The sequence below is a fragment of the Paramormyrops kingsleyae genome, chromosome 4 (assembly GCF_048594095.1).
Source record: "Paramormyrops kingsleyae isolate MSU_618 chromosome 4, PKINGS_0.4, whole genome shotgun sequence".
Classification (NCBI taxonomy): domain Eukaryota; kingdom Metazoa; phylum Chordata; class Actinopteri; order Osteoglossiformes; family Mormyridae; genus Paramormyrops; species Paramormyrops kingsleyae.
In genome coordinates, this window is record NC_132800.1 from 10732796 (window position 1) to 10748936 (window position 16141).

At 47.9% G+C, this 16141-nt stretch overlaps 1 protein-coding gene across 4 annotated transcripts; it reads right to left on the minus strand.

Annotated features, from left to right (window-relative positions):
- Positions 1–59: 59 nt before the first annotated feature.
- Positions 60–15727, minus strand: ankmy1 (ankyrin repeat and MYND domain containing 1). 4 transcript variants are annotated; one of them, XM_072710647.1, is made up of 17 exons: positions 14597–15727; positions 10001–10169; positions 9045–9191; positions 8525–8970; positions 7928–8141; positions 7660–7842; positions 6805–7565; positions 6501–6672; positions 5816–6139; positions 5521–5628; positions 5293–5424; positions 5083–5196; positions 4828–4993; positions 4425–4518; positions 4148–4183; positions 3703–3857; positions 60–1279 (listed from the first exon to the last, which is right to left on the minus strand). In XM_072710647.1, exons 1-17 carry the CDS (start codon positions 14641–14643, stop codon positions 1155–1157), a joined length of 3393 nt encoding a protein of 1130 aa, XP_072566748.1. In that variant the 5' UTR covers positions 14644–15727; the 3' UTR covers positions 60–1154. The 4 variants fall into 4 exon arrangements, with proteins under 4 accessions (XP_072566748.1, XP_023647881.1, XP_023647880.1 ...); XM_023792113.2 differs by lacking the exon at positions 14597–15727 and adding an exon at positions 10256–10912 and having other exon boundaries at positions 10001–10165; XM_023792112.2 differs by lacking the exon at positions 14597–15727 and adding an exon at positions 10256–10912.
- Between the last annotated feature and the right edge of the window lie 414 nt (positions 15728–16141).

Here is a 16141-nt window from a genome sequence, read left to right on the forward strand (position 1 = left end):
TAAAATAGCCAGTGAGTTTCAGCTCATTACTACAGCACATTATGAAAGACAAGAAGTGGTAAAGCTCTATACTGTTTATTTTCCAGAGGGTTGGAAGAAACAAAATATCCTTGGTTAGTATGTAGAAAGGTCAACCTCAGAACTGATTTACATGCTAGAAATGTTATGACACTAGAGTAAACAAATGGAGTTATCTACTGCAAAATTCAAGTACTCTTTTAAAGGCACAACAGCAGTTATAGTGCCTCTAAAAATGAGTAATGATTACTTGTGCATTAACAGACACTTGTGTATCTTTTTTTACCCTAAACAAGAGAGTGTACATGTTCTGAAGACACACAACACTGTATATATATATCCCAACTTCATGCCTTTCAGTAAGCATAGTTAATACAGCTAACATTTCAGTGAGTAACGTAGCCCAAATGAGCTTTGTATGAGTATGTGTATGAGTTGTGTATGTCAGGATACCCGCAGGCATGGAAAACCTGGAAAAGTTTTGGAATTTTTAAAATAATTTTTCCAGGCCCTGGATAAGTTTTGGAATTGTTGGATAGAGAGGAAAAGTTTTGGAAACTGTGTTCATTTTTGTTTCCCGCTTCATATGAAATTCAATAGTTAACTACTTTATACAAATACTGTTCTATCTACTTTAGTTTTACAAACTTGTGGGCTTTGGAAAATTTTCTTATGGTATTGGAAAAGTCATGGAAATTTATTCTGCCAGAATTGGAGGAACCCTGGTATGTTGTTCCAGTGCTTTTTCCACACGCTCAGTACTCACGTTCACTTCCTGTACATGGCTGTATACTCATATATACACTATGTGCCAATTAAAGGCTGTTTGCAGAAAAGTGTAACGTGCGTCACTCATGCACAAGGGGAGCCAGTTTTCGACGAGGCCCGACTCGTGCCCTAGCTGTGACGTGAGCAGAGTGACATTCCTTGCCAGATCGGCGCCTCGCGGTAAACGTGAGATCATCCAGAGGGGAAGGAAATTCACTGAACATCTTTCACAGTGCGGCTGTATCGTTATTTTCAGATCACTGCAGTGTTCCAAAGATTCTTTGGAACCTCAGAATGCCCCGATTGCTTTTGTTTCATTGGACGGCCACGTCATGTGATAAGTCTGCTGACTCACAGAACTGCGAGTCTCAGATGAAGCTGTAGTTAGCAGTGAGCGGCAGCGATCGCGGGGGATCGGATGGTGACTTCTTCCCCAGAACAGCGGGGGCGGTTCTCGATTTGTCCCGTGTGCTGTTCCTGTTTTTCACCCAACCTGTGAAAATAAGACTGATCTTCAGTTACCTGAGCCTTGATGATGTGACTCTCTTCTGCCTCTAAAGGCAAACCAACTAACTGCATATTTTATGAAATCAGTTATGCCCAGGGTCAAAATGAAAGTAAAACTATGACATTTTCATATGCTAAGAGAAAAAAAACTAACAACGAAAACTATAAATATTGCTTCCAAAAGTTCACAGTATGTCAAATGTCAAATGCACTGGAAACCACTTACAGTGAGCGCGTCTGTCTGGGTGAAATTGATCACTATAAGCGGATGATTATAACCAATTTTTTCTTGGTGTCTGAAACAGATTACCAACTAATTGACATTTGTATATATCATGAATATAATGCAATAAAATGGGCAGCATCACTATTTACTGAATTTTATTGACGATTTCAGTACAGTACAGCTGTTTCAAATGCTTTTCAAATTACAGTACTGTACAAATGAAATTACTGAACTGTATAATTCATACTATAATACAGTACAGTACAGTACTCTACATAAATATTCAATTCAATTTTATTTGTACAGCACACTTTCACCATGTTACATTATGTCAAAGCGCTTATTGTAGTTTGGCTGCTGCATCTCGGTGGCTCGTTTCTGGCATTTTATCATAAGCTGTGATGAGTCTATATTGGTCAGAGAGAAAAAGACTTTCTTTTTCCCGTCATGTTTTCTGTGCACGCTGCATTAACCTCAGGTAGCCAGAAGCAGACGGGTTACCGCAATGAAAAGTAGGGCAATCAAATAAAAAAAAAAAAAAAAAAAAAAAAGAATTACCAGTTATTTCCATATGTTGTCATGTATAAAAACACCCAAAATGAACACTGTAAGCGGACTACTTGATTAGTATAAGTGAATTATTCAAACAGTATTTTTACTGAAATATTTCTGTCCTAAGCTTTTTGATCCATATAAACGGTTGATCACTAGCCATGTTCACTATAAACGGTTTCCACTGTACAGTGGAACCTTGGAATTCAAAGACCTCATAACTCGGCCAATTCGGTCATGGAATGGTTCTGTTGAATTTTTTTTCTCTTGTACCTTGAGCCGAAATCTTGGAACTCAACTGTTCCTGTTAAAACTTATATAGGTTCAACCAATATGGACCTCGAATGGGTCGAATGAAAAAAAATCTAACTGCAGCTCGACCAAAAACTCAGAATAGGATAAAACAAAGCGGACCTGATGAAGCTTGCACGGATCGAGATGCATCTCTGATGGGCTGACAGAAAGGCAAACAGACCTAGTGGGATGCTGATGCCTATGAATCACTCCGTGTTGCAGTACCTCTCGACCGACTTTGACGTGCGAAAGCTGTCAACCTGGCACATGGTTTGTCCATTCTGAGGACATTACCACATAATGTGCTCTGTATATTCACCAGGGATTCTCTGTGTATTCACCAGGGATTCACTGTATATTCACCAGGGATTCTCTGTATATTCACCAGGGATTCTCTGTATATTCACCAGGGATTCTCTGTATTCATGTAGGATTCTCTAGAGATCAGACACATAAAACAGCTCTACAACTTTATCCCTTGAAATAAAATGACTAAAACAAAATAAAATATAAACAGAAATTTCTTTAAAATACTAATAAAGCCAAAATGGAAACTAAAAATTGATTTTTTAAAATGAAAATTTTAAATAAAAACTAAAATTGAAAAAAAATCTAAACTATAACACAGGTTATGACCCAAATCGGGTCTCTTAGGCTGTTTTATCTTGTGACAGAATATCTTACTTCAGCTATGCTCAGATTTGAATAAGTACTCTATCATTTACCTGCCTAGTTACTGTGTTTTGCCTTCGTGGGGCAGTATAGCTCTTGGCTGCTTGAGATGAGACCAGCTGCCACCTTCCAAAGACAGCAGCCAAAATTAATTCCTGGGATTCCCTGAATAACGTGGTGTATTTCTGAGTCTGCCTTGGTCTGCGGCTGTGCCCTGATGCTCTCTAATGGTGCCTCGGGCCTCGGCTTGAGCTGCCTCTCTGTCAGGTCCTCCTCGTCTGTCCGCGCGTCTCTGGGTCACTCTGGAGTCTCAAAGGAAACCCACAGCCAGCTTAAACCTTGGTATCCTGACTGTCATTTGTATAAATGCAGTATAGGCCATTTTAGGGGCTCGGATGCATCGGCATTCCATTAGGAAAGTTCCAGAAAGACCCTACTCTGGGGATAAAATACACTCTCGTATTCATAAGTCCTGGCACATGCCGGAATCTTACTCCGATCTTCCAGAAAGTTCTCAGAGGATCTCGCCACACGTCCCTAAGGAAAGCAGGTGGTCCCCCAATGGGTTTTTCGGTAGGAATGGTCCATATGGTCTGTTTTCCGGGTTTATTAGTCTCGGGTAACACACTGACAAACACGCCACACGCGGCGGCGGCGGCTCTGACCCGTGAGGCGGATGCACTCCTCCCGGTGCCTGTTGCTCCAGGACTTCACCTTGCACGCCTCGCTGCAGTAACTGACCTCCTGGCAGCGGGTGCAGGCCTTCAGGGTCACGCCCACGGAGCGGCCACACTGATAGCAATAGCTGAATAAGGGCTTCCTGTGGACCGCCACAAGGGGGCAGGGCAGTGCACACAAATGAGTAATACAAACCCACAGACATCTTCAACACCATGTATGACATTGAAAAAAATGTTCGATGTTATTGACATGTCCTCTTCTGGTCACTTTGGGTATTACACATTCCCACAAAAAAACCTGCAGCACTGGGGGTTCCTCTGTGAAAGCTCAGTAAGAAGCCTCTTGTTTGCCCTCAGAACAACAAAAGGTACCAGGGTGCAACTAACCTCCGTGTCACAGAACACATCACCCAGCTGGAAGTGTGATTACCTGATGTAGGTCTTTGTCTGGGCTCTGCTCCTCAGTCTGTTAGAAGACAGGAAACACTTATTCAATGGCTACGTATTATTGTTTAGAATCACAGATAGTGAAAATACATGTGAAACTGAAAGTAGAAGAATATCAATTAGCCACTAGAGGGAGCACTTGCATATTAAGGAATAAGGAGTATCATATTAAGATCTTTGTGCACAAACTGTTGTCTCTCTTTTTTATGGTGATTTTGAAGCAAAGGCTTCTCCTCGCTGAGTAGGAGTATCTGACGTACATAGGGCTCCCCGCTGGAACGACTTCTCCTTGGGACACTTGGGAAGGTTTGGCCCCTGCTCCGATATACAGAAACTTCTGCACTGGACTGACACCTGTAGGGACATACAGAAGCTTTAGCTTGAAAGGAAGAATATTAGCACAGCTAATTGCACAGCTAACAGAACTAGTATGACTCCACCCTCCCTGCAGATAAAGAACTTGTAGAGCCATAATACCAGCCATATGAAAATAGCCTGTCTAGACAGCCGATGGAGCCAAAATGGCCCCCATAAAAGCAGGCTGTAGGGCCAGATAGAGCCAAAATGGCCCCCATAAAAGCAGGCTGTAGGGCCAGGTAGAGCCAAAATGGCCACGTAGATCCCGAAGCAGGAATACACTTATAGTTAAGGCTAGAGACTCACTGCAGACACCCTGCCTCTGCTCCTCCTCCAGCCGCCGGCGCTCCATCCGCACTGCGGTCTGCCTCATCACGTCACCCATCTGGTCTAGCAGGTGGCAACGCGAGTTGTACAGCTTGCGCTCGGAGGGGGTCAGGGCATGGTACGGCGTGCAAGTGAGACGTCTGTCCTGCGGGGGTGAGGGCGATAGGGTGACTGACCGGGCCTTTGAACCTACTGAACACATAAAGTAGCCCCGCCCACTCGGTCAGGGGGTACCTGCTGGCAGGAGTAGTGGGCGTAATCCACAGCCGTGCCCATGGCGCTGCTCCTGCCCATGTTCACCTCCACGGGCATCAAGATGTCCGCTCCGGCCCTGACCAGCTTCTCCAGCTGAAGGGGACAGAATGGTGGCCAGGTCAGGGAAGGGTCCGGCAGACACACTCCGTAAGCTTGTTCACAGGGGCACAGCGGCGACTTCTGACACACCAGCCCACTTTTATGCCGCCGTGGCTGCCCTGAGTCGTAGACGATGTTGGCGACGGCACACAAGGCGCTGCCCAAGCGTCGGGCCAGAGGTAGGTTGGGGTCCGCGCCCCCGGAGAGCAACTCGTCCACAGCCTGAGGGGCGGAGCACAGGCACACATCTGTTTTGAGTCCTCAGATCCTCCCACTTCATTTGACAGGAAAACCATTGGACAGCTGTGTGTCACTCACCAGGTCATTGCCGCTGGCGATGGCCAATGAGAGGGGAGAGTGGCCACTCCACAGGTGGTCAGTGTTGGCCCCGTGCGCAAGCAGGATGCGGACCACGTCTCGCGCGTGCTGAAACACACAGGGCGGCTCAACCAATCGTCTTCAAATAAATGTGTCTCCATCGACTGAAATGCCCACATTTTAGTCCAGTGTTAATAGCGTCCTTTACTATCAGGCCAGAATTGCACTAGGGTGTGGTGTTCAGGAGCACCCCCTAGCTACAGACGGAGGAATGGCAGCCAGTCTCAGAACTTACAGCATGATCTGTGTCCCTCTGGCAAGCTATGTGCAGTGCTGTCCTCCCCCCTTCCTCGGGGGGTTCCCTGAGCAGGATGCAGGGTCCAGAGGATCTGGCCGTGGTGCTTCTGGATCCAGAGTGCGACCCGGCGGCACTCTGAGGGGCAACGATAGCGGGGGAGGAGCCCGGTCGCCCAGCCACACCGTCCAGCTCGAAGACCTCATCGCCATCCTGGGCCCTAACATCGGGGTCAGCAGCAGTGGCAAGCAGCAGCGCCATGATCTGGGGCCCCTCAGGGCCCGGCAGGCCGGCCGCCACGTGCAGGGGGTACAGGCCTTTGCGCTGGAGAGCCAGGGTTAACACAAAGATATGCTGTGCATCAGTGCAGCTTAGGCCCAACAGGTGGCGCAATGGTTAAGGGCCAGACAAGGCAGCTGGATTGCCAAAGCTCGTCCATCTTAAAAATAACATTTAAAAAAGTATCCATATCATTTACAGTATTTATTCTGGAGAAGAATTTAAGTACATGAACCAGAATATGAAATGGGGAACATTCTAGGCACCAGCTGAGCTCTTTGATAACACCACTCAATAAACTGTGGTCAGGTGACGGCCACCTTTAACAGACCAGCTGCCCTGTTTGGCTGAACTCGGACACACGGGCGCTACGTCCACCAAAGCCACAGCGCGGCAGTTCAGGCACCTCAGGCGGCAACGGGATGTCAGTGCGGGCCCCGCCCTCCAGGAGGCGCCGCACACCCTGCACGTGGCCAGCTTTGATGGCCAGGAACAGGGCGGGCACAGGGACCCTGCAGGCATTGGGGTCAGCCCCCCTGGCCAGGAGCAGCTCGATGGTGGCCCACAGTTCCCTGTGTCTGCTCGGGGAAGAGGCAGGGAGGACTGATTTTAGGATAACCTGATATTTAGCTGTGCTTTGGTCTGTGTTTTATTATTGTTTCACTATGATTGGCAGTTCAGTAACCATGGAAATCCCCCCCCCAACTCACTCCATCTTCATGTGGGCCATCCTCCACACAGTCTCCTCGGCATTGCCCAGGTCAGCATGGCTCAGCTCCTCCGCGGCCTTCTGGAAGGCCTCCTCCGTCACGTGGACGTGGAAGCTGGCCAGGGACCACACGGACTCGAAAGCGTCGTCATCGGTCTCGCTCTCCCCCTCTGTCCCAGTGGCACGGGTCCAGGGTACGGACCCCACGGAGACGCAGCCATCCAGCACCCGGATGGAGCGGCCCAGCTGCCCATGGGACCTGCACGGGGCCGCCGGTGTGGGACCGTGCTTCAGGTTCACCTGCTCGTGGAGGGTGACCTCACCACTGGCCTCAGTGACATCACGGAGGTGAATATTGCCACTGCAGTCTGCCCAAATATCATGGTCGACCTGGTCACTGTTGATATCTCTGCCAGGGTCAACCTCATTATCACTGTCAATCATGCTACCAGGGCTGACTACATTATCGTGGTCAATGCTGCTGTCAAAGTTGACCTCATTATTACGGTCGATCTCGCTGCCAGGGTCGACTGCATTATCATGGTCGACAATGCAGCCAGCCTTGGTAGTGACAACATGATCGATCTCATATCTACCAGTGCCTCCAAAGTCCATTGTATGGTCCATTTCGCCAGTGTGATCGATCTCGCTGCTGCCCCCAGTGGTTAGGACACATTTCTCAGGTTCTGATTGACTAATAGTGGCAGCCCCCATGACTTTTCCCTCAAACGTGAAGGAGGAACCGTCACTGTCTGGGAAATCCTGCAGAAATGGTAGGGGGGGGTGTCAGTGTCATTTCATGAAGGAGTGATGGACATTAAGAACCCCCCGCCCCCCTGGAGGGATGCGGCCATACCTCCATCAGTGCCGGAGAGGATCCCCTGTTGGGGGGGCGCTCGGCTAGGGTCTCAGTCAGCGTGTGGGCGGGGTAGTAAAGCAGGAGGCACGCTGCCAGGGCTGACACGCCCTCGTCGCTCAGCTTGTTCACGTCCGCGCCGCTGTCCAGCAGCACATGGACGACATCACGGTGGCAATTCACCTGCAGGGGGGGAAGAGGCGTAACCCCATCTTGCTCTGTCGTCTCAGCCACGCCATGAGGTCACATGATCGCACTGTCCCCTCACCGCGGCGGCGAGGATGGCCGTGTGACCGCGGGCGTCAGCCACGTCGGGGTGCACCGCGGCCCGCAGGGCCCCAGAAACGCTCTGCCAGTCCCCCTGCGCCGCCCCCAGAATGAAACGTTCCGCACTCTCCTCCCGGGGCCCCTTGGTGCTGAATTGCTCCCGGGTCCCTGCCAGGACAGCGGCCACATCCCAGTCTAGGGCCACCGCTTCGAACCTATGCCAGCAAGGAGAGGGGGAAGGCAGTGAGAGACCAGCCAGGATACCAGGGCTTAGCAATCCAGGCAGGTAACTGCTGTTGGACCTGCAGGGTTTGATCTAACTTTGGTTTGTTGCCTCTGATCCTGCTTGTGTCTGTGGTTCTGTGGGCCCCTATGTCAGTTACCTGTGGTTCTACGCGTGGTACTGCTGGGCCCCTTGTGTCACCTGCATGTGTCTGTAGTCCTCTGTGCCCCTACCACCTCCGTGTCTGTAGTCCTGTGCCTCATTCCCGTGTCTGTGGTCCTGTGCCTCATTCCCGTGTCTGTGGTCCTGTGCCTCATTCCCGTGTCTGTGGTCCTGTTCGCTCCCCCCCCCCCCCGTGTCAGGTGACAGTCCTACCTGTGTCTGTGCACGTGCTCCTGAATCCTCAACTCGAGCGGCAGGTTGAGGTCATCATCCAGCTCCCCGCCCCGCCCCCCGAAGAAGAGGCGGTCCAGCTCGGCACGCAGGCACCTCACCAGGGGCAGGTGGTCCGAGTCCACAGAGTATCCCAGCAGCCCGGGGGGCAAGACAAAGCGAGCGTCCCCCAGCATCTGGCCGGATGGGAGGGCGGGGTCTGCACAGGGGAGCTCTCTGCCCCCCTGCCTGGGCACTGCCCCGTCCAGGGCAGCCACCCCCCCTCCGAGCAGAGCCACATGCTCTGGAAAGTCACTCAGCGTGACTCCGCATGGCAGGTGCCGGCAAAGCCTGAGCAGCCTGTCTCGGTGCCACAGCCCCACATCCTGCCGGCCATCTGGGTAGGTGGTCACACCCGGGCCGAACCGCTGGCCGCTGTGATACAGGCCCTGAGAAGGGGGGGAGGCAGGTCAGCGTGGTACTGTCACTCCGCCGTCATCAACAAGCCCGCCCTCCAATCTACCTGGAATACGGTGCCGTCTGGGAATTCCTGGATGCCATAGCCTTCCCTCTGGTTCAGGTAGAACTTCCCTACGAACTTGGACCCCCCCGGCCAGGAGAACACGCCTTCCCCATGCCGGCAGTCCCTGTAGAACGAGCCCTCGTAGACCTTCGAGATTAAAAAAAAAAAGAGAGAGAAAAATCCATGCTAATTAACAAAAACACACATTTCTAAACATCAACTAGCAACCTTCTGCCAAAGCTCCCCGCTGACTACATGCTAGTAAAAACAGCACAGCCCTGTTTGACTCCATTTTTCAAATTCAATTCTGGTCTGTAAACTCAATCGGCTCAGCCTTTTACACTCACTTTTACCACATACTTGGAAGCATTCAAATCAGATGAATCCTTGGCGTTAAAATGGCTTGTTAATGTCAATAAGTCAGATAGCAGATTAACAGACTTGTTTGGTTGCATGTGTAAATCTGCCCTTAAACAAAACATACTATGGACAGCCCCTTGCCCAGGACAGCGACAGGGAGGGATGCACAGCGACAGGTGTGCAAGATCTTCAGCGGTTCAGGCCTGCGAGGCCTGATACCGATGGCGCATGCGCAGTCCCAGCATTACATCTATTTCTGTGGTTTTGATTTTTTATTATTTTTTTTTAAGACATCTAGCGTGCATGTTAGTGTCATATAGCTCCATTATTCTCCAGCCCGACGGTCACTATGAACAACCGAGTTACGACTGGATAACAGTAATTTAACCCACCCCCAGGGGGTAACTTTTTCATAAAATCTTAATTCCAGCGTAGAAGAAAGCTCACACCAAGGAAGAAAATGACAGATTGCTATCGTCATTTTCGCATCATTCGTGTATGTTGGCCTATATAAACACGCAAAACATTTAATGTATGTGATATAGGTTTACCGTATATTATATAAAAGGCATAAACGTGTCCCTAGTTGCACACACCTCTCCGTTGGGCCAGGTGAAGACCCCGATGCCTTGTTTCAGTCCTTCCACGAACTGTCCATCGTACCTGCAGCCGTCCGGCCACACCTGAACCCCTCTGCCGTCTTCCCGTCCTGCAGGCTCCGTCTGGCCGGCGGATCCCCCCGCCGACTCTGGCATCCTGAACTGGCTTTCGGACCATAAGAAGCGACACGTCGGATGGGACAGTCCCAAGCGCCGACAAAACACGGCAAAAGCGTGATGGGAGTGACGAACCAAGAGCAAGCGAATGAGACTCAGCTGAAATTCGGAGGTGCCAGGAGCTCCAGATTCGCCGGGCAAAGTTTGGTGCGTCGGTAACTCAGGACGCGGACTCTGACGCGCGCTCCCGACGGGGGGTTGTTGCTGGGGGCGTGCTTTATTATTTACTGCCTATTCTTACTTATCCTGAATCTACGAGGTCGAAAACAAATGCGATAATCTTACAAACACGTCAAATCCGCCAGTAAAGTTTGTAAATGGCTGTCAGCGGTCTTTGCTGATGTTCCTCCAAACTAAATGTTGGTAGATTGAACGCAAACAATTCCAAATAGAGCCGCTTCCCGTTAAAACACACGTTCGTTTAGCGTGAAAACGTATATATAAGCCTACTTGTTACTTTGTATTTTGCTAACGCTTTGTCGAATAAATACAATGTGGCAATAAACAGATTTTCTTACAAAACAAACCGCTCAGGAACAAACTAGGTAGCAATCGATAAAAATATAGGCTACTAATAAACCAAGTCAGTGCATGCAATTATTTAACATACATCAACGTATTTTACAACAGAAACAATGTAACTTAACGTCAATCCTTTCTTATAAAAATGGATAAAAAGACGGCGAATAACTCAGCTCTAACTGTTCTGCTGTGGATGTGCTGCCTCGTCACAAGAGGGCACCAGAGTGAAAGGAAAACGGGCGTCCCATTTTATTCGTTTGTATATACTGCATTGCCAAAAGTATTGGGACACCTGCCTTTACACACACGTGAACTTCAATGGCATCCCATTCTTAATGCATAGGCTTTAATATTGAGTTGGCCCACCCTTTGCAGCTATAACAGCTTCAACTCTTCTGGGAAGGCTGTTCACAAGGTGTAGGAGTGTGTTTATGGGAATTTTTTACCATTCTTCCTGGAGAGTATTTGTGAGGTCAGGCACTGATGTTGGATTAGAAGGCCTGGCTCACAGTCCCTGCTCCAATTCATCCCAAAGGTGTTCTATCGGGTTGAGGTCAGGGCTCTGTGCAGGCCAGTCAAGTTCCTCCACACCAGACTCACTCATCCATGTATTTATGGACCTTGCTTTGTGCACTGGTGCACAGTCATGTTGTCATGCTAATGACTCTGCAGACAGTTGGTGACTTCTGCACACTGTGCTCCTCAGCATGCGTTGTCCCCGTTGTGTGATTTAACGTGGCCTACTGCTTCGTGGCTGAGTTGGTGTTGTTCCCAATTGCTTCCACTTTGTTATAAAACCAGTAACAGTTCACCGTGAAATATTTAGTAGCGAGGAAATTTCACGAATGCACTTATTGCACAGGTGGCATCCTATCACAGTAGTACGCTTGAATTCACTGAGCTCCTGAGAGTGACCCATTCTTTCGCAAATGTTTGTAGAAGCAGTCTACATGTCTAGGTGGTTGATTTTATACACTTGTGACTATGGAAGTGATTGGAAGACCTGAATTCAATCTTTTAGAGGGGTATCCCAATACTTTTGGTAATATAGTGTATGTACATTTACTTTAATTACATTTGCCTTATTTAACAGCCGCTTTTGTCCGAAGAGACACAGAAGTGAAGCACACAGCACATTACCAACATACAGATGTCAAGGACTCAACTAGGCAAAATTCAAAATTGGGGTTGAAATCGTTCCAGTGACCATGGATTTCTGAGCCAACACCGATTTTCGATCTTCGTAAAATATTTGATTTACGTAAACTTATATTGTCAATGTGGCAGCTTGAAATAAGATAAATTTAAATATTTTCTCTTGACAATTTTTTTTAAAAATAAATGCATATTAAAATAAGTTTGTGAAGCATGTCAGAGACCACGAGAGGCGTAGGGACTAGACAAACAAAGCTGGCAATTCCCTGGGGTCCCCGAGGCGGCTGATTACATCATACACTGAAGCGACAAATCTGCTTTATTTAGGTATTCTGTTTTTCACAGTAAAGTGAAAATAAATGAATTGCGCTTATTAAATTTTCTTTGTTAATATTATTAATTCAGACCTCACACTAAATAATTGGTCATAAATGTTCCCGTGTCGGGTGGGGGCATCGGAGGGCCCTATGGGGTTTTTTCGGCTACACTGTTGAAAAAGAAGAGCACTTACTGTATCTGTACCTTTGCTTGTCACTGGGGCTGTACCCTCAAGGGTCTACCAGTTGTACCCTAGCTGCAGGTAAAATGTACCTTTCAAGGTACACAAATGGACTCCCCAAGGTACAAACAACATTGATGTACAATCAGTTGTACAGAAATGTTCCTCGGAGTCCATTTCTGTACCTTAAAAGGTGCATTAAACCTTAAGGGTACAGCCTCAGTGACAGCAAAGGTACAAATTGTTACCCTTTATTCCTGACAGTATAGGACCCCCAGGGTCCCTAGAATCACCTCCAGAGACCACATACCGAGGGGCTAGAATATGCTTTTCTTATAAAGCCCTGTGTTTAAGCGTTTGGGCGCGTGGGTGGACTGTCTGCCACTCGTCCACTAGATGGCAGTAGACGACAGCTCATTTCAAAGGTAACGCGACAGTGGCGTTTCCTGGGCACCGAATAAAACGATAGGGCCTGTTTTATTATCGTTATATTATACAGTATTTAAGATTGGATGAGCTGTGAGCCAGAGCATCCACAGAAAGAGCAACAGGGGCCCTACTGAGTCTGCCCTTTAGAGAATAGACTTAGAGTGCTAGTTCACATTTGCATGTGTAATGGCAAGGTGGAGCAGAACCTACAACCCACCCCCCGCATTACACACACTAAACCCACATCTGTGTTCTCAGTTTTCACAAGGAGAATGATCTCAGTGGCTGCGCTTAACTATATCGGTCAGCAGAGTGATGTAACTCGCTGCAATGCAGCAAAACTCGCATTGCAGCCGTACATTTTTAAATGTTTTAGTTTTTGTGCCTTCTTTTAGTTGGACCGCACATTTCAGCGAAAACAAACAATGAAATAAATCAAGAGCCAGCTTTTTCATTAATCACGTCAACCGGCATGTGAATTGCAAATAAAAATGAATGCCTGGTTTAGTTTATTATTCTGGGTATGGTATCTAATTTTCCATTTGCTTTGCAAGACAATCGGAGTTAGGAACCCAACACTTCATCTGGTACACTGGCTACAGTCCAGTGCTGATGCAAACCTGTGATTGCACATTATTTTATGTATATAATGTATACGTTGATTGTCTTGATTATCCTTGTTTGTCCTGCACGACACCCCAAAGTAAATTTCTCATACAATAACTAAGCACTCGGCAATAAATAAATGATTTGGATTCTGATTGAGATAAGCTGTAGGGGCGCAAGCCGACGCAAAGGACATCAAACAATCTTTCCCTCCGTCAGCGGCCTTAAACTCATTCATGCTGCGGCCTCACTTTCCCAGGCACAGTGATCTTCATGCTCCTTCTATGGCGGAATCAACACCCAATCAGATGCTTGGTATAGCATCATGTGACCTGCGCTGTGTAAAGCAGTCAGTGTTTTTGGGGAGGGCATATTACCCAGTCTTAAAGTCTATGTCCTAGAGTATTTCTTTATGCGTCTAACAGCATTGCCCTCTATGTCACCTGGTGAATTTCTGACTTTGGCACCCAGATGGCTAACTACTATGCCCCCTGCTGGCCTAGCAGCAGTTAGCTATGAAGACGGTTTACTCATCAGCACGACACTGGGCCAGACTAACATCAAACCGGTCACACCAGAGGCAGATGAAACCATGGTGAGGCACTGAGAGGATTTCTGCATTGCTTAATAACAGATCCTCAGATTGCCTCATTCCCCCTCCCCATGCTTGGCCTGCCCTTACAGACAGCTCATCTGCTTCAGAGGCACGAGATCAAACCTGGATCAAATGTCTCATGACACGTTTATAACTGCCCCACATATCTAGCAAAACGATGGCTCTTTCTCGAGAGACCCCCTGCTAGGGCACCAGTAGCCCCACTGCAGAAACTAGCAGTGGTGTTGGAATGTGAATTTATTTGTACTTGGGTCTGGCAAGATTTATAATGAGTGAATGGGGCAGGCATTCGCAGTTATGATGAAAAAAAGCAAACAGCAAACAGAAAGCCCTAATTTTAAAGCTCTGTAGAGTCAGACCCTATAAAGGGGACACGCCTCATACTCCCTAACTCCAAATGCTCTCAGCTGACCCACTTAATCTCCATTGAGGATGGAAGCCAATCCAGGGTCGGCCAAGATTTATCACCCGAGGTGCTTTTTGGCTCACACCCAGCATCAGCGGATCTACCGAGGTTTCGAAGGGGCTTTTTCGTTGCCTGCTGTCAGCTAGCCTCTATTTAACCCAATGACGCGATTGCGTGCCTCACCTCTGAAGCTCCTTGTCAGTCTCCCCGGGCCATTGGCGTTTACACATAACCCCAAGACCTGCACTTGCCCTTACTGACTGTGGCGGGAAGCTGCAGTTGTATCTGTCTACAGCTGTTTAGTCAATTTCTTTTTGGAGAAGATAGGGAAAATACTGCCGCACTTTAAAGCTTATAATTGCGTCAAAAAAAAAATATTTCTGTGTCTTGGGCAGTCTTTGTTTGACGTGTCATTTTAATAGACCAATGAGGGTCTTCTCGGGTGACTGTCAGCCAATCAGTGCCGAAATGAAAAAATCAAACACCGACCCCGCGGATAATTTAGGCTTAAAATAAATACATTTTATATTTATTGATCGAATCGGAAACACAACATATTGATACGGAGCCCCTGAAGGGACTTGTGCAAAAAATAAAATGTTTTTAGTTTCGCGTCCGCACGATTTTATTTTTTCGAACAGGAAAGATAATTTGAAACTGAAATAACCTGGACGAAGTCGCCTAAATAGTAACATTAGGTTAGGCTGCTAATCATTTGCTAATCAAAAAAATAAAAAATCCGTAAATTTTTATGCCGACTACTTTTCAGATTTATTATGAGCAATTCTTTGAAATTTTTAGATAGTGAGAAAAAAATAAACATGCGCAACTGAATGCTTCTCTTTTGAGAAAATGCTTTGCAACAGCAAGGCGAAGCACATTAAGCGCAGAAGGAAGGAATCTTTTTAATGCGAGTGGGACGGGACATGAAACGGGACAATAAGAACTTTAGAAACATATCGAGTCCTGGCCGCGAAGTTTCTGGAAACGCGGCCGCACAGCTGACGTCTGATTGCTTTTCTAATTACCGCTAATGGCGGAGAAGCCGCACCTGGAGGGAATGATTATTGTGGCTGTGGATGATGCGATCAGACGCACATGCACACACTTCTAATGCAGTCTGCAGTGCGGTGATGAATTTATTCATTTTTAATAAATTCAGTGCGGTGAATTTATTAAAAAGAAAAACAAACATACATAACCGTAGCTATAATAACTAGCTTAAAGGGAAACTCCATGAAGCAGAATTATAAATGCAGGAGGTTTTAAATGTCTAGTCACGACGGCTAAGCTCCTCCCATTTCCTGATTTGCTCTCACGCTAGGTGCTGCCCCATTCAGGACCGCCCCCCCCCCCCCCCCCCCCCCTTCTTTATCCTCTGCTTGTCCTATGGCGTTGCCATACCATACAGCGGAGAGACACAGGGATATTAGATGTGCAGTGATATAAAACGAGATTAGCAGATATTAAGTCCCAGCTCTCAGAATAAAGTCATCCTTCTGTAGGAGGAGCTCGTCCATGTCCGCTTCCGCCTTGTAGAAAAACTCCATGCTGCGCTGCAGGTCCTGCAGCTCCTGGATCCTGGCAGCGAGCTGCCCAGCGACCGCAGCCGACTCGCAGGGCCGGTGGACCACGGTATGGGTGATGTTCAGCGGAGGCTCCAGGCTGAGGAGCCCCGGAGAGCCGGGCTGGGCGGGTATCTCGCGGATGGTCCGCCGGAGGTGCTCG

Coding starts and splice junctions, on each gene's coding strand:
- ankmy1 (XM_072710647.1), bottom strand. CDS start 14,643: ATGTGTAAACGCCAATGGCCCGGGGAGACTGACAAGGAGCTTCAGAG. Junction 6,140..6,500: donor ACATCCCGTTGCCGCCTGAG/GTGCCTGAACTG, acceptor CTGGCTCTCCAG/CGCAAAGGCCTGTACCCCCT. Junction 4,519..4,827: donor GCAGAGGCAGGGTGTCTGCA/GTGAGTCTCTAG, acceptor ATGTCCCTACAG/GTGTCAGTCCAGTGCAGAAG.